Source organism: Haematobia irritans, chromosome 1 (genome assembly GCF_050003625.1).
Source record: "Haematobia irritans isolate KBUSLIRL chromosome 1, ASM5000362v1, whole genome shotgun sequence".
NCBI classification, from domain to species: Eukaryota; Metazoa; Arthropoda; class Insecta; order Diptera; family Muscidae; genus Haematobia; species Haematobia irritans.
Window position 1 is genome coordinate 171,735,289 of NC_134397.1, and position 19,404 is coordinate 171,754,692.

At 28.5% G+C, this 19,404-nt stretch overlaps 1 protein-coding gene across 1 annotated transcript in view; it reads right to left on the bottom strand.

Moving 5' to 3' along the window:
• The window catches only part of LOC142222136 (uncharacterized), a 350,911-nt gene that overhangs the window by 221,036 nt on the left and 110,471 nt on the right, over positions 1 to 19,404 (bottom strand). Inside the window, exon 3 of the mRNA XM_075292103.1 lies at positions 13,112 to 13,429. Within this exon, the coding sequence (XP_075148218.1) occupies positions 13,112 to 13,429 (318 nt within the window). The remainder of the gene's footprint in view (positions 1 to 13,111; positions 13,430 to 19,404) is intronic.

Consider the following 19,404-nt stretch of genomic DNA (forward strand, 5'->3'; position numbering starts at 1 on the left):
GGTATATATTAGACAAAAAAGGTATGTGTAGGTAAGTCTACAAATAATTAAGAATCGATATGGACTTTTGCACGGTACGAAGGGAGTCAGAATTGATATATGGGGGTCGCTTATATGGGGGCAATATACAATTATGAACTTGATATGGACCAATTTTTGTGTGATCGGGGATCGATTTATCTGAGGGCTATATATAACTATAGACCGATATGGACCTAGTTAGGAATGGTTGTTAACGGCCATATACTAGCAAAATGTACCAAATTTCAACTGACTCGGATGAAATTTGCTCCTCCAAGAGGCTCCAAAAACCAAATCTCGGGATCGGATTATATGGGGGCTATGTATGATTATTGACTAATATGGACCACTTTTAGCATGGTTGTAAACTATCATATACTACCACCACGTACCACATTTCAACCAGATCGGATGAATTTTGCTTCTCCAAAAGGCATTGGAGGTCAAATCTGGGGATCGGTTTATATGGGGGCTATATATAATTATGGACTAATATGAACCAATTCCTGCATGGTTGTTGGATACCATATACTAACATCACGCACCAAATTTCAACCGAATCGGATGAATTTTGTTCTTCCAAGGGGCTCCGCAAGTCAAATCTGGGGATCGGTTTATATGGGGGCTATATATATTTATTGACTGATATGAACCAATTCCTGCATGGTTGTTGGATACCATATACTAACATCACGTACCAAATTTCAAACGAATCGGATGAATTTTGCTCTTCCAAGGGGCTCCGGAGGTCAAATCTGGGGATCGGTTTATATAGGGGCTATATATAATTATGGACCGATTTCGACCAATTTTTGCATGAGTGTTTGAGGCGATATATTAACACCACGTACTAAATATCAACTGAATCAGATGAATTTTGGTCTTTCAAGAGGCTCCGGAGGTCAAATCTGGTGATCGGTTTATATAGGGGCTATATATAATTATGGACCGAAGTGGACCAATTTTTGTATGGTCATTGGATACCATATACTAACACCGTGTACCGAATTTCAGCCGGATCGGATTAAATTTGCTTCTCTTAGAGGCTCCAAAAGCCAAATCAGGGGATCGGTTTATATGGGGGCTATATATAATTATTGACCGATGTGGACCAATTTTTGCATAGTTGTTGGAGACCATATACTAACACCATGTACCAAATTTCAACCGGATCGGATGAAATTTTCGTCTCTTAGAGGCTCCGCAAGCCTAATCTGGGGATCGGTTTATATGGGGGCTATATATAATTATGGACCGATGTGGACCAATTTTTGCATGGTCATTAGAGACCATATACTAACACCATGTACCAAAATTCAGCCGGAGCGGATGAAATTTGCTTCTCTTAGAGGCTCCGAAAGCTAAATCGGGGGATCGGTTTATATAGGGGCTATATATAATTATGGACCGATGTGCACCAATTTTTGCATGGTTGTTAGAGACCATATTCTAACACCATGTACCAAATTTCAGCCGGATCGGATGAAATTTGCTTCTCTTAGAGGGTCTGCAAGCCAAATTTTGGGGTCCGTTTATATAGGGGCTATACGTAAAAGTGGACCGATATGTCGCTAATCTGGGGATCGATTTATATGGGAGCTATATATAATTATGAACCGATGTGGACCAATTTTTGCATGATCATTAGATACCATATACTAACTCCATGTACCAAAATTCAGCCGGAGTGGATGAAATTTGCTTCTCTTAGGGGCCTCGCAAGCCAAATCGGGGAATCGGTTTATATGGGGGCTATATATAATTATGGACTGATGTGGACCAATTTTTGCATGGTTATTGGAGACCATATACTAACACCATGTACAAAATTTCAGCCGGATCGGATGAAATTTGCTTCTCTTAGAGGCTCTGCAAGCCAAATTTGGGGGTCAGTTTATATGGGGGCTATACGTAAAAGTGGTTCGATATGGCCCATTTCCAATACCATGCGACCTACATCAATAACAATTACTTGTGCAAAGTTTCAAGTCGATAGCTTGTTTCGTTTGGAAGTTAGGGTGATTTCAACAGACGGACGGACGGACGGACATGCTCAGATCGACTCAGAATTTCACCACGACCCAGAATATATATACTTTATGGGGTCTTAGAGCAACATTTCGATGTTTTACAAACGGAATGACAAAGTTAATATACCCCCATGCTATGGTGGAGGGTATAATAACAACAATTTTTTAATGTGTATTCCATATCGCACAAAGGGAATAAGCGAAGGACATTAAAATCAATTTAATTTCCTGTTTTATAAGCAGCAGTCTAATGAATATGGCAACAAGGATCGGGTATGACTCCAGCGACAACATAAATTGTTGCTGATGCCAACAAACAAACGTTAGAAGCAAAACATGGAAAAAAATATTTTAAGAGGTTGATATGGTTGTTATTTTTCCAGTGGAATGACAGAGCAGAAAACAATTTCCTTTTCAAAAAAAAAAAAAAAAAACAGAAAAAAACAAATGACAATGTTGCTATAAGGATTTTTATGGATTTTCCGTTTTTTTTTTTTTTTTTTTTTTGTAAATAACTTTTTATTCGTTTCATGTGTCCGTGGACGTTTTAAAAGCCTCTTGTAAAGTGTCTACAAATTGTAAAGTTCTTGAGATATTTTTCATGTTCAAGGGTCTTACCATATACCACTTACCGTCAATTTACTTCACCGGAAAATGGTCGAAAATAAGTTTCGAAATTGAAACATATTAACGTCATCTAATAGAGCAACTTATCATATATTATCTAATTGAAAGTTCTGACTTAAGTTTCCCCTATTTTTGTATGACCATATGCAAAACAATTTATTCAAACGAATTTCTTTGGTAAAAATTAAGTTTGAAGTTTTTTATAACTTCTTTGTATAGAGGTGTTAATATTTAATAAAAATTATTAATTAAATTGTATTATACTAAACTATATCGCTATTGGAAATTACATTTCAAATGACATCAATTCAATTTAAAACTTCAAACACATATTTAATTAGCTCTTAACAAAATCATTTCCAAATTTTATAATCGAAATACATAAAGGTAGTCAATATATACACGCTTTAGTTTGTTCATTGATGCTTGTGTGTAATAAGGGGGAAGGAAGCAAGGACCTGCCGCGGAGAACGTACATATTCGAAATTTCCATTTCATTTTATACACTTTTCCAATATTAATTTGCCAAAGGCAATACAATCCGATATATGTGTGATATATGAAATTATTGCGCATTGGAATTTGAGAACATAATGGTAAATATAGGCATCTCCTGCAAACTAGCTTACATTGGACTGTATAACCGATGAAATGGATTTCATATAATCAAATCCCAAATGAGATTGTAAATATTTTAGAGATAATGATACTTAAAATAGAATAAAATATGATACGTTAGGTTTTGGTGCAATTCATCGGATTCGCATTAAAAAAGTTCGAGTGGCTTACTTATTAATGATAGCTTAATATTTTATACTTTTATATAAATATATTTTTTATTTTATTTTTATTATTTTATTATAATGTATTTTTTTTATTTTACAGATAAAAACTTGACTGCTTACTTGCAACGGTTGATTAAATTAAAGGTAGGTGTACGGTTTAAACTTTTATTTTTTAACAAGTTGAAACTTTATTGTTACTAAAAACGAAACGATGCTCGCTTCGAAAAGGCATTGAAATTATTAAACTACAAAAATCGTGAAAATATTGCATTCACAGTTCACGGGTTCGGGTCTTCATTACTAAAATCAATGTAAAAATTCGAAAAATAATGATGTGGAGCATAAAACGCATGAATGTTGTAGAAGAACCCAGAAAACAATTAAAAGCACTTCCAAGAATGTCCTCCCAAAGATGTTATTTATTTTAGCTGCATAGGAAGTTCTTTTAATTCAATTTTTATACCCTCCACCATAGGATGGAGGGTATATTAACATTGTATTCCGTTTGTAACACATCGAAATATTGCTCTAAGACCCCATAAAGTATATATATTCTGCATCGTGGTGAAATTCTTAGTCGATCTTTCTCAGAATTTTATTTCTGTAGAAAATTTTGTCAAAATGTTATTTCTATAGAAAATTTATGAAGTATATCATAGTTGGAGAGGAATATTTTGCAAAATCTTCCAAAACATCAAGAATTCTACCAAACTACCAATCAGTAAAAAATCTGCCATTTTTGGAAGACTTATGTTCATAATTGTATATAGCCCCCCATATAAAGCGACTCTCATATTTCAATTCTGGCTATATAATTGCTGCACAAAAGTTCATATCGGTTCATAATTATTTCTTCCCTATAAATACCGGCCAAGAGCTGAATATATACGTATTTAATCGACCTTATTTTTGTCTACTATATATCCCGTATGGACTAGCTTACAATTAAGAAGATGATCTTAAGATGTTTTAAGATGCCTTGCCATCGGCCGCAACCCAAGAAATTTAATTGTGGATGACCGTCTTTAGTAGAAGTATCTACGCAATCCATGGTGGAGGGTACATAAGATACGGCCTGGCCGGATTTACGGCCGTATATACTTGTTTTAGTTGATAGTCAAGCATTTCTGTGATTGAAGACATTTCAATTAAAAAATTAATTGGATAAATTAAAGTCGTGATTGAAAACAAAAAATATTTTTTTTTTATGAACTCACGAAATAATCTCTCATCGAAAACTATTTGTAATTTTTCCGGCCATCATCCCAATTGGAAGAAATTCCATATCATTTCTCATTTTGTAGAGCAAGGAGAAAATCGAAGTTCGATATATAGAACACTGGCAAAATATGAGAAAAAACAAATAACAGAAAAACGTGGTTTGAACGACTCTTTCATGAGAAGTCAACTCGAAAAATTACCGATGGTAAAGTCGCTAAATCCTAGAGGAAGCTTGGGAAAATGTTCCAATGTGACGGAAAAATAGTAAAAAGTATCTCAGTGATATGGGAATTCAAAGAAAGTCAGGAAATATGAAGACAAAAGCGTCAGAAGTTACCCAAAAGTCTCGACTTAGAAGTTTGATCAAAAATACATTCAAAGTCAAGATCGACATTGTTTGCAACATGGACGATGAGTTATATTTCACATTGGATGGAAACGATTTTTTTTTAAATACACGCATACGATAAAATAAAAAATGTGCAGCATTAAAAACTTCCTAACAAAGTTTTATTGTGGCTTGCAATAAGTCAGCATGGAATGTCAGAACCAGTCTGTTTTTAGTTCTGAAAGATAAATTAATTTCTGCTTACCAAAAGTTAAAGAGTCATTACGCCAAATTGACTTTGTAAGCCATGGACACCCTTCCATATTCCATATATATGTATAAAGAAGAAACTCCACCCAATGTACTCCAATTACGCCCAAAGTTCACCACTGTGGTATCACAATGGACTGAATAGTCTAAGTGAGCCAGCAACATCGGGCTTTCACTATACCTAACCTAACGTAACCTACGCCCAAATTAGGATTTTTGGGCAAATTTAAAACGAAAAATATATGCAAACAACTTCAGACCCCAGACTACCAAAAAGTTGATTACAAAACTTCAGAAGAATCTTCGAAGCATGCCAACATCGACATTTTCAACAGCCATGGAAAAAGTTCCTCAAAATTGTCGCAAAGCAGCTCGAATGGGACCAAATATTTTTAAATTGAACTTGTATAATCTTAAAAAATTTGAATAATTTTTTTGTTAAATAATGTTTTTTTTTTTTTTGTTGCGAAAAAAAATTATTTTGTCAATATTCCCCAAAAAATAATAGTCAGTAGTTTGTCCCATAAGGGCACAACGCAAATTCTTCAGCGCTTCCAATGCCATGTAGTATAAGAAAATATGATTGTTTGTTCTAGAGATATACTATTCCAAAATACGAATAGACTTTTTCGATAACCCAATAATATATGGTCCGAAATGAAATGTGGCTACACAATGTTGTGCTATAGTGGATAATTCTGCCGAATACTGAATTGTCTTGCTAGTTTTTCATTCCTCCAAAAATGCCATTACTTCTATATTTATACTAACGTTAATTTTCAATGAGCTAACGAGTATTAAATCCATTGGACAAATTGAAAAAGAAAGGATACATAGAAAATTTTTTTTTTGGAACGGTGGTCTTTGCGTGTTTTTCTCCAATTTAGTTCAATTTACGCTCGATTGACGTGACACTCATTCAAATTTTGCTGAGACATTCCAAAGCAAAGAAAAGAACCGAATTGACATTCACAATCACACAAAAAAAATGAACGCCAATGTTCAACCTCACTCATTTTAGACTGTCGAAATGTTATTTCAGAGAACACTTCAAAAGGGATCAATTTTGGAAACTGCATTGAATGTGCAAATAAGTACAATGCATTTGTATGCATCATGTAGTCAGTACAAAAACAAACACCAACACACAGATACAAACTCCCACTCATATGTCAGTACAGAGAAGGCAGTAAAACGAAAACCAGCACAAACCCCAAATCCACACAAGCACAAGGATTTGTGGGTGATGTGAAGAGCTATAATCCGATACCGTTTCAATTATACACGTGCTTGTTGTCTATTTCCATACTGAAAGATGTCGCATATATCTGCATACGTTTTTGTATGTTTATTAGGGTGGAACAAAAAAAAAATATACACTGAAGGAGGAGTTTTCATTTCTGCCTTTACCACCCATGCAAAAATTGGTTAATATCGGTCCACTACTATATATAGCCCCCATATAAACCGATCCCCAGAATTTGCTTGCGGATCCTTTTGAAGGACCAAAATTCATCAGATCCGGTTGAAATTAGGTACGTGGTGGTAGTATATGGGCTCTAACACCCACTTAAAAATTGGTCCATATAGGTCTATAGTTAAATATAGCACCGATATAAACCGACCCCCACATTTCACTTCTTGCTCTCTAATTACAACGCAAAAGTTCATATCGCTTCGTAATTAGTTATAGACTCCCGGTCAAGAACTGAAGACGGTAAAGAGAGACTTTTAAGAGCTATAGAAAATTTTTCAAAAAAATAAAAAAAACATCAAGCTGAGAAAAATAATATGAAATATTTATTGGAGTCAATAAGACGGTCTATATAATTTACTATTTGAGAAATTCTCCAAACAAGCAGTCTTCTCTCTTCTGTCAAGCTGAAGAATTTAATATAATACATTTTAATACAACATCCCAATATATTTTACTATATATAGTTACATTCATTACTTCAGATAAATAAAGGCATTGATCGAATATATCTTCGATTTATGTATGCGGGTATGCTAAAATATCCATATCCGTATTTGTATTGAATTACTTTGGTTTGAGATGTTTTGTCTATTTCAAGTATGTCTTTATCTCTGTCACTTTTAAAGTGCTCTATCTGAACATACAACCACATGGTGGTGGTGTGTGAATATGTGTAATTCGCCACAATAGTGTAAGTATCTGTATGAAATTCATGTGAATGAAATGAACGTTGAAAGTATCTACAAAACCAAGGAAATACAGCATGGAGATACAATTTCGAAATGGGATTTAAGCACTCGAGCCCAAAATAATCTACCAAAATTTGGAGAAGTTTTTACCAAAGTTTGACAAAATTTTACTTCTATAGAAAATTTAGTCAAAATTTTATGTGTATAGACAATTTTGTAAAAAATTATTTCTATAGAAAATCTTGTATAAATTTTATTTCTATAGAAAATTTTGTCAAAATTTTTTTCCATATAAAATTTTGTCAAAATTTTATTTCCATAGAAAATTTTGTCAAAATTTTATTTCCATAGAAAATTTTGTCAACATTTTATTTTTATAGGCAATTTTGTAAAAATTTTATTTATATAGAAAATTTTTTCAAAATTGTTTTTCTATATAAAATTTTCTATATAATTTTTTTTTATTTCTATAGAAAATTTTGTCAAAATTTTATTTCTATAGAAAATTTTGTCAAAATTTTATTTCTACAGAAAATTTTGTAAACATTTTATTTCTATAGAAAATTTTGTCAAAATTTTATTTTTATAGGCAATTTTGTAAAAAATTTATTTCTATAGAAAATTTTGTATAAATTTTATTTCTATAGAAAATTTTGTCAAAATTTTATTTCTATAGAAAATTTTGTCAAAATTTTTTCAAAATTGTTTTTCTATATAAATTTTTCTATATGAAATTTTGTTTTTTCTATAGAAAATTTGTCAAAATTTTATTTCTCTAGAAAATTTGAAAAAAATTTTATTTCTATAGAAGATTTTGTCAGAATTTTATTTCTATATAAAATTTTGTCAAAATTTTATTTCTATAGAAAATTTTGTCAAAATTTTATTTCTATAGTAAATTTTGTCAAAATTTTATTTCTATCGAAAATTTTGTCAAAATTTTATTTCTATCGAAAATTTTGTCAAAATTTTATTTCTATCGAAAATTTTGTCAAAATTTTATTTCTATCGAAAATTTTGTCAAAATTTTATTTTTATAGAAAATTTTGTCAAAATTTTATTTCTATAGAAAATTTTATTAAATTTTTATTTCTATAGAAAATTTTTTCAAAATTGTTTTTCTGTATAAAATTTTCTATATAAAATTTTGTTTTTTCTATAGAAAATTTGTCAAAATTTTATTTCTATAGAAAATTTTGTCAAAATTTTATTTCTAAAGAAAATGTTTTCAAAATTTTTTTCCTATAGAAAATTTTATCAAATTTTTATTTATATAGAAAATTTTGTCAAAATTTTATGTCTATAGACAATTTTGTCAAAATTTTATTTCTATAGAAAATTTTGTCAAAATTTTATTTCTATAGAAATTTTGTCAAAATTTTATTTCTATAGAAAATTTTGTCACAATTTTATTTCTATAGAAAATTTTGTCAAAATTTTATTTCTATAGAAAATTTTGTCAAAATTTTATTTCTATAGAAAATTTTGTCAAAATTTTATTTCTATAGAAAATTTTATCAAATTTTTATTTCTATAGAAAATTTTGTCAAAATTTTATTTCTTTATAAAATTTTGTCAAAATGTTATTTCTATAGAAAATTTTGTAAAAATTTTATTTCTATAGAAAATTTTGTAAAAATTTTATTTCTTTATAAAATTTTGTCAAAATGTTATTTCTATAGAAAATTTTGTCAAAATTTTATTTCTATAGAAAATTTTGTAAAAATTTTATTTCTATAGAAAATTTTTTCAAAATTGTTTTTCTATATAAAATTTTATTATTTCTATAGAAAAGTTTTGAAAGAATTTTATTTCTATAGAAGATTTTGTCAAAATTTTATTTCTTTATAAAATTTTGTCAAAATGTTATTTCTATAGAAAATTTTGTCAAAATTGTATTTCTATAGAAAATTTTTTAAACATTTTATTTCTATAGAAAATTTTGTAAAAATTTTATTTCTATAGAAAATTTTGTAAAAATTTTATTTCTATAGAAAATTTTGTAAAAATTTTATTTCTATAGAAAATTTTTTCAAAATTTTATTTCTATAGAAAATTTTTTAAACATTTTATTTCTATAGAAAATTTTGTAAAAATTTTTTTTCTATAGAAAATTTTGTAAAAATTTTATTTCTTTATAAAATTTTGTCAAAATGTTATTTCTATAGAAAATTTTGTCAAAATTTTATTTCTATAGAAAATTTTTTAAACATTTTATTTCTATAGAAAATTTTGTAAAAATTTTATTTCTGTAGAAAATTTTGTAAAAATTTTATTTCTATAGAAAATATTTTAAAAATTTTATTTCTATAGAAAATTTTTTCAAAATTTTATTTCTATTGAAAATTTTTTCAAAATTTTATTTCTATAGAAATTTTTTTAAACATTTTATTTCTATAGAAAATTTTGTAAAAATTTTATTTCTATAGAAAATTTTGTAAAAATTTTATTTCTTTATAAAATTTTGTCAAAATGTTATTTCTATAGAAAATTTTGTAAAAATTTTATTTCTATAGAAAATTTTGTAAAAATTTTATTTCTTTATAAAATTTTGTCAAAATGTTATTTCTATAGAAAATTTTGTAAAAATTTTATTTCTATAGAAAATTTTGTAAAAATTTTATTTCTTTATAAAATTTTGTCAAAATGTTATTTCTATAGAAAATTTTGTAAAAATTTTATTTCTATAGAAAATTTTGTAAAAATTTTATTTCTATAGAAATTTTTTTCAAAATTTTATTTCTATTGAAAATTTTTTAAACATTTTATTTCTATAGAAAATTTTGTAAAAATTTTATTTCTATAGAAAATTTTGTAAAAATTTTATTTCTATAGAAAATTTTGTAAAAATTTTATTTCTATAGAAAATTTTTTCAAATTTGTTTTTCTATATAAAATTTTTTTATTTCTATAGAAAAGTTTTGAAAGAATTTTATTTCTATAGAAGATTTTGTCAAAATTTTATTTCTGTAGAAAATTTTGTCAACATTTTATTTCTATAGAAAATTTTGTCAAAATTTTATTTCTATTGAAAATTTTATCAAAATTTTATTTCTATAGAAAATTTTGTCAAAATTTTAGTTCTATAGAAAATTTTGTCAAAATTTGATTTCTATAGAAAATTTTGTCAAAATTTTATTTCTATAGAAAATGTTGTCAAAATTTTATTTCTATAGAAAATTTTATCAAATTTTGATTTCTAAAGAAAATTTTGTCAAAATTTCATTTCTATAGAATATGTTGTTAAAATTTTATTTGTATAGACTATTTTGCAACAATTTTGTCAAAATTTTATTTCTATACAAAATGTCAAAATTTTATTTCTATAGAAATTTTTAAAAAATTTTATTTCTATAGAAAATTTTGAAAAAATTTTATTTCTATAGAAAATTTTGTCAAAATTTTATTTCTTTATAAAATTTTGTCAAAATTTTATTTCTATAGTAAATTTTGTCAAAATTTTATTTCTATCGAAAATTTTGTCAAAATTTTATTTCTATCGATAATTTTGTCAAAATTTTATTTCTATCGAAAATTTTGTCAAAATTTTATTTTTATAGAAAATTTTGTCAAAATTTTATTTCTATAAAAAATTTTATTACATTTTTATTTCTATAGAAAATTTTTTCAAAATTGTTTTTCTGTATAAAATTTTCTATATAAAATTTTGTTTTTTCTATAGAAAATTTGTCAAAATTTTATTTCTATAGAAAATTTTGTCAAAATTTTATTTCTAAAGAAAATGTTTTCAAAATTTTTTTCTATAGAAAATTTTATCAAATTTTTATTTATATAGAAAATTTTGTCAAAATTTTATTTCTATAGACAATTTTGTCAAAATTTTATTTCTATAGAAAATTTTGTCAAAATTTTATTTCTATAGAAAATTTTGTCAAAATTTTATTTCTATCGAAAATTTTGTCAAAATTTTATTTCTATAGAAAATTTTGTCAAAATTTTATTTCTATAGAAAATTTTGTCAAAATTTTATTTCGATAGTTAATTTTGTCAAAATTTTATTTCTATAGAAAATTTTGTCAAAATTTTATTTCTATCGAAAATTTTGTCAAAATTTTATTTCTATAGAAAATTTTGTCAAAATTTTATTTCTATAGAAAATTTTATTAAATGTTTATTTCTATAGAAAATTTTTTCAAAATTGTTTTTCTGTATAAAATTTTCTATATAAAATTTTGTTTTTTCTATAGAAAATGTTGTCAAAATTTTATTTCTATAGAAAATTTTATCAAATTTTGATTTCTAAAGAAAATTTTGTCAAAATTTCATTTCTATAGAATATGTTGTTAAAATTTTATTTGTATAGACTATTTTGCAACAATTTTGTCAAAATTTTATTTCTATACAAAATGTCAAAATTTTATTTCTATAGAAATTTTTAAAAAATTTTATTTCTATAGAAAATTTTGAAAAAATTTTATTTCTATAGAAGATTTTGTCAAAATTTTATTTCTATAGAAGATTTTGTCAACATTTTATTTCTATAGAAAATTTTGTCAAAATTTTATTTGTATAGAAAATTTTTGAAGTACCTCTAATTGGAGAGGAATAATTTGCAAAATCTACCAAAACATCAAGAATTCTACCAATCTACCAAACAGTAATAAATCTACCATTTTTGGTAGAATTCTACCAACTGTGGCAACCGTGGGCTTTGGAAAAAGGTAACTACGAAATAATTCATACAATTCATGAATACAGAAAGTTTTTATTGAACATAATAAGGTTGGCTCTATCTGACTTTGAAAGTTTCTATATTTTTTTTTTTGCGTATTTTGAAGGATTTAGGTTTTTATATTACCGAATTAAATTCCATTGGTATTGCAAATTTAACTCAAATTGTCAATGTTCCTACCTAGGCATTTTTCATCATCGGCGATGAAAGTGTATTGCAGACTCATACCGGTGACCAAATGCTGTATGTTGATAAAATGTATATATGATAGTTTTTATCAATCCGTTTTGACATCCAGGACAATTTGCCCTTTCAGAGATTAAACTTTTCTACGAGTACGAAAAAATTGCATTTTTTCTTTCGACCCCTCGATATGGTGTCTGGAAACGGAAGATTATATTTGTATTCCAATTTTGTGCAAATACTTGTGTAATTCTGCAATCTTAGTCTAACAGAGATATGTTTTGTATGCAATTTCAATAAACCAACATGGATAAATTTCTAAGATGTAACATAGCTAGTTATATTCTTCCTCATACACAGAAAAAATATTCTTTCCTCCAAAGTGAAGTCTTAGACAAAATATCATCGTTTGGCTGTTGCTTATCGCTGTACAATAAATTCAAATAAAATTTTCTGTACTACCAATTCCTCTTGCCCAACTATTTGAAAATTCGGTCAAAGTGTTCCCATTTGCTTGAATTTTTTACGAAAGGTTGTGGATGAGGTCTAGACAAAGATAAACAAACTTATTTTTCGATATTTGGTCAGGGACCCTCCCTTTACCCGAAATCAAATTTATCTCATTTGAAATGAGAAAAAAGATATAGATGAACAGGACATTAATTGGTTGATGTACTTATCGTAAAATTATTTTCAAGTTCTCAAGGCATATGACATCAAAAATGTGGATAGATTTTTTTTATCTGTGATCCATATTGTGTTCCCCCAAGATTTTGTTACCACTTACCTTGGTTTGATTTTCATAACTTCTCCTAATGATGGATTTTTTCCATCCTCATCACCATCGCTGTCAACCAGAACATGACCATATTGCAGTGTCCCCGTAGTATCATAAATAATCTTAACTAAATCTTCAAATCTATCGTGCGGCATTGGTTTCTTCGTTGTCAGCAATGTTTGTCTCACATCAGCCGCTGCATTTGGCGCCTGAAAACCAGTGGCTACCATACCAGCACTTTGGCTACCCGCACTACCGCCAGCCGCACTACCTGGACGTGCTTGTGTTGTTTGAGGCGTTGAGGTCTCCTTAGAACCAGAATAATTACTGAAAGTACAAGTAAACGAAAACGCTAGAGGTTGTAATAAAGACGACACCACAAATACAAACTACATAAAAAACAAAAAACGAAGAATTGTAAACATTTTGTAACAGAATAATTTTGCGGCTTGCAACCACAACGCAAAAAAGAAAAAGTTGTTACTGAACAAAAATTAAATTAGTTTCATTTTGTTGAAATTATGTTAGACTCAATGGAAATGTAGAAAATAAATGCATGCACAACGAAATTTAATTACACAGCCAAAGTAGAACAAAAGCAACAAAAAAAAAAGTAAAATCATCTTAGGTTGTAAACCAGGCTAAGACAAGAAGTTTGAAGAAGGTTATGCGTTGGGCCGCAGTAGTTGAAGTTACAGGTACTTTGGAATGATCGATTTTGAAGATGTTATGGAAAGGCTTTTAACATCGGAAGGTAAGAGATTTTTTTTGGGGTTCACCACCACGGTTGCCACTCAAGCCACAAATAATTTACCAAAATTTGGAGAAAATTCTACAACAAAACTATCTTTTGTAGAAAGTTTTGTCAAAATTTTATTTCCATAGAAAATTTTGTCAAAATTTTCTTTCTATAGAAAATTTTGTTTACATTTTTATTTCTATGGAAAATTTTGTCAAAATGTTATTTCTATAGAAAATTTTGTCAAAGTTTTATTTCTATAGAAAATTTTGTCAAAATTTTATTTCTATAGAAAATTTTGACAACATTTAATTTCTATAGAAAATTTTGTCAAAATTTAATTTGTATAGAAAATTTTGTCAAAAATTTTATTTCTCTAGAAAAGTTTGTCAAAATCTTATTTCTATAGAAAATTTTGTCAAAATCTTAATTCTATAGAAAATTTTGTAGAAAATTTTGTGAAAATTGTATATCTACAGAAAATTTTGTCAACATTTTTATTCCTATAGAAAATTTTGTCAAAATTTTATTTCTATAGAAAATTTTGTTGAAATTTCATTTCTATAGAAAATTTTGTCAAAGTTTTATTTCTATAGACAATTTTGTCAAAATTTTATTTCTATAGAAAATTTTGACAAAATTTAATTTCTATAGAAAATTTTGTCAAAATTTCATTTCTATAGAAAATTTGGTCGAAATTGTATTTCTATAGAAAATATTGTCAAAATTGTATTTCTATAGAAAATGTCAAAATTTTATTTCTATAGAAAGTTTTGTAAAAAATTTATTTATATAAAAAATTTTGTCGATATTTTATTTCTTTTGTCAAAATTTTATTTCTATAGAAATAAAAATTTTATTTCTATAGAAAATTTTGTCAAAATTTTATTTATGTTATATATTTTGTCGAAATTTTATTTCTATAGAAAATTGTGTCAAAATTTTATTTCTATAGAAAATTTTGTGATAATTTTATTTCTATAGAAAATTTTGTCAAAATTTTATTTCTATAGAAAATATTGTCAAAATTTTATTTCTATAGAAAATGTTGTCAAAATTTCATTTCTATAGAAAATGTTGTCAAAATTTCATTTCTACAGAAAATTTTGTGATAATTTTATTTCTATAGAAAATTTTGTCAACATTTTATTTCTGTAGAAAATTTTATTTATATAAACAATTTTGTCGATATTTTTATTCTATAGAAAATTTTGTCGAAAGTTTATTTCTATAAAAGCTTTTGTCAAAATTTTATTTCTATAGAAAATTTTGTCAAAATTTTATTTCAATAAAAAATGTTGTCGATATTTTATTTCTATATAAAATTTCGTCGAAATTGTATTTCTAGAGAAATTTTTTCCAAATTTTATTTCTATAGAATATTTTGGGATAGGAATACTTTGCAAAATCTACCAAACAGCAAAAAATCTACCATTTTTGTTAGAATTCTACCAACTGTGGCAACCGTGGTCACCACCATATACCAATAATGAGCACGAGCTCTAGTGTTTCGAAAGCGGCAAAAAATATGTGCTCCGATTTTTATTCTAATTTTTGAGTTTAATAGTCTATTATATCGAGCTTCGAATAGAAAAATAAAATTTAGATTTTTTGGTCAAAAATGGGTTTGAATTACGTAGATGGTGTAAAAGAATGAAAGGTCCGGTTTTAGTCAAGTTAAATATTATTTTATGTAGTGGTGGTGGTTTTTGAACTAAAACCAAAAAAGAAACAAATTTGAGCAAATTAAAATTTTGGAAAATTTTTTAAAGTTTTGAGATTTTTCTACTCAAAAAGGATAAATTACAAAAGAAGACACAAAAAATTATATATCTAAATTTTATTCTTACACTATTTTTTTTGCTGATTATAGAGTATATTATTGAATACAATAATAAAATTCTGCTATATTTGATTAGAAATATTTTTAAAAATTTTTAAATGTTGGAATATATGTTTGGTAAAAACCCCTCAACAACTAAGGAATTTTGAACGAGTTTTTGTCATGCATTGCGTTTTATGCTAATTTAATTAGGTTTGAGTTTTCAATATTGTTTTATGTTTGTTAACTATCATCCACAAAAAAAAAATTGTAACCTTTAGAAATTTACGTTATTTTTCTTTTTTTTTAATTTTAACACATTTGCCTTTTTGACCATTTGTATGGAAAGTACGTGCCATTTTCTTAGTTTTGATCATCAAGAAGGCCCTTTAACGTTTCGCTTTCGTACGATGTCTCCTTCTATTATTGTCCATTCGTAACATGATCGAAGAGGTTAGGATGCCCGCCTTGCATACGAAGGTCATGACTCCTATGGTAGTTTCGACCGACAATCTTCTCTCATTAATGTTGGCGACATTTCTGAATTTTTCAAATACCGTTCGGGCTATACAGAAAAAAAGTAAACTTGAGATTTCCACAAAGCGTTGTTATAAAAAAAAACTAAATTTAATGATTTGAACATGGAGAATATATCCGATTCTACAATTATAAAACCTATTTTTGTTTGAGTTTTATGGAAATCTTAAACATCTCATGTAAGCCGAAAACATAATAATAAAGGGTGATTTGTTAAGAGCTTGATAACTTTTTTTTAAAAAAAAAACGCATAAAATTTGCAAAATCTCATCGGTTCTTTATTTGAAACGTTAGATTGGTCCATGACATTTACTTTTTGAAGATAATTTCATTTAAATGTTGACCGCGGCTGCGTCTTAGGTGGTCCATTCGGAAAGTCCAATTTTGGGCAACTTTTTCGAGCATTTCGGCCGGAATAGCCCGAATTTCTTCGGAAATGTTGTCTTCCAAAGCTGGAATAGTTGCTGGCTTATTTCTGTAGACTTTAGACTTGACGTAGCCCCACAAAAAATAGTCTAAAGGCGTCAAATCGCATGATCTTGGTGGCCAACTTACCGGTCCACTTCTTGAGATGAATTGTTCTCCGAAGTTTTCCCTCAAAATGGCCATAGAATCGCGAGCTGTGTGGCATGTAGCGCCATCTTGTTGAAACCACATGTCAACCAAGTTCAGTTCTTCCATTTTTGGCAACAAAAAGTTTGTTAGCATCGAACGATAGCGATCGCCATTCACCGTAACGTTGCGTCCAACAGCATCTTTGAAAAAATACGGTCCAATGATTCCACCAGCGTACAAACCACACCAAACAGTGCATTTTTCGGGATGCATGGGCAGTTCTTGAACGGCTTCTGGTTGCTCTTCACTCCAAATGCGGCAATTTTGCTTATTTACGTAGCCATTCAACCAGAAATGAGCCTCATCGCTGAACAAAATTTGTCGATAAAAAAGCGGATTTTCTGCCACTGATTTTGGTAATAACATTCAATGATTTGCAAGCGTTGCTCGTTAGTAAGTCTATTCATGATGAAATGTCAAAGCATACTGAGCATCTTTCTCTTTGACACCATGTCTGAAATCCCACGTGATCTGTCAAATACTAATGCATGAAAATCCTAACCTCAAAAGAATCACCCTTTATAAGAAATTTCCTCAATTAATTAATTTTTTATAGGAAATTTTCTCAAATAGCAAAATTTCCGAAAATTTTCTTCATATTTTCTAAAATTCTGTATTACAAATAGAATCAAATTTTCTGTAGAAAATTTCCTCAATTTAGAAAAACGTATTGATTTGAAATCTAAACTCTGTAGATTTTTACGAACATTTTTCGAATGAGTATGAGAAGTCAAATCTGGAAATTATTATTTTAGTTTCGAGCGATTTGAATGAACAGTGCACATTCTATGTTATTCTGTGGTCCTAAATACCTCTAAATTTCTAATTTCGGTTTCTAAAAGCTCAAGATGTCTAATCGGGAGATCGGTCTATATCAAAACAGGGTGGCTATATCAAAACAGGGCCGACATACACCATATTCGGCACTGCTTTTTGTGATCCTAAAAAACTATAAAGTATCAATTTAAAGAAAATCGTATAAAAACAACGAAGCCCAAGAAGACAAATATGGAGTTTAGTCAAAATGATGGCTAACCATTCCATGGACCCATACAGATTATATTCAGCAAAGCTAGTTTTGGTTCCAAAAAAAAATCTAGTCTACCAAATCTGATAAAGACTACGGCTTTTAGAACCCCAAGAAGCCAAATTGGCAGATCAGTCTATACACAGAAAAAAATTTCACGAAAAATTTTCCAATTAAAATCTTAATTGAGTTTTAAAAAATATTCAATTAAAAATTTAATTGATTCAAAATTTTTTTAATTGAAACAAAAATCATCACAATCACACAAATGAATAGTATCAATTAATTTTACCCCGCGCCACACTGTGGAACAGGGTATTATAAGTTAGTACATATGTTTGCAACACCCAGAAGGAGACGAGATAGACATATGGTGTCTTTGGCAAAAATGCTCAGGGTGGGCTCCTGAGTCGATATAGCCATGCCCGTCTGTCTGTGAACACATGTTTGTAATCGAAGTCTAGGTCGCAGTTTTAGTGCAATCGACTTCAAATATGGCACAAGTATGTTTTTTGGTTCAGAATAGAACCCTATTGATTTTGGAAGAAATCGGTTCAGATTTAGATATATCTCCCATATATATCTTTCGCCCGATATGGACTTATATGGACCCAGAAGCCAGAGTTTTACCCTGATTTGCTTAAAATTTTACTCAAGAAGAACAATTGCTACTATAGTCAAGTGTGCCAAATTTTATTGAAATCGGTTCAGATTTAGATATAGCTCCCATATATATTTTTCGCCCGATATGGACTAATATGGTCCCAGAAGCCAGAGTTTAACTCCAATTTGGTTGAAATTTTGCACCAGGAGTACAATTAGTAATGTACTTAAGTGTGCCAAATTTTATTGAAATCGGTTCAGATTTAGATATGGCTCCCATATATATGTTTTTCTAATTTCGACAAAAATGGTCAAAATACCAACATTTTCACATACCCCAATTTTTTTGCTCCGACTTAGTTGAAATTTTGCACAGGGAGTAGAATTAGCATTGTAGCTATGCGTGCCAAATTTGGTTGAAATCGGTACAGATTTAGGTATAGCTCCCATATATATCGTTCGGCCGATTTACACTCATATGACCACAGAGGCCAATTTTTATACCCACCACCATAAAATGGTGACGGGGGTATAATAAGTTTGTCATTCCGTTTGTAACACATCGAAATATCGATTTCCGACTATATAAAGTATATATATTCTTGATCAGGGAGAAATTCTAAGACGATATAACGATGTCCGTCTGTCTGTCTGTTGTAATCACGCTACAGTCACCAATAATAAAGCAATCGTGCTGAAATTTTGTACAAACTCGTCTTTTGTCTGCAGGCAGGTCAAGTTCGAAGATGGGCTATATCGGTCCACGTTTTGGTATAGTCCCCATATAAACCGACCTCCCGATTTGGGGTCTTGGGCTTATAGAAATCGCTGTTTTTATCCAATTTGCGTGAAATTTGAAATCTAGAGGTATTTTATGACCATAAAGAGGTATGCCAAAAATGGTGAGTATCGGTCCATATCTTGGTATAGCCCCCATATAGACCGATCTCCCGCTTTTA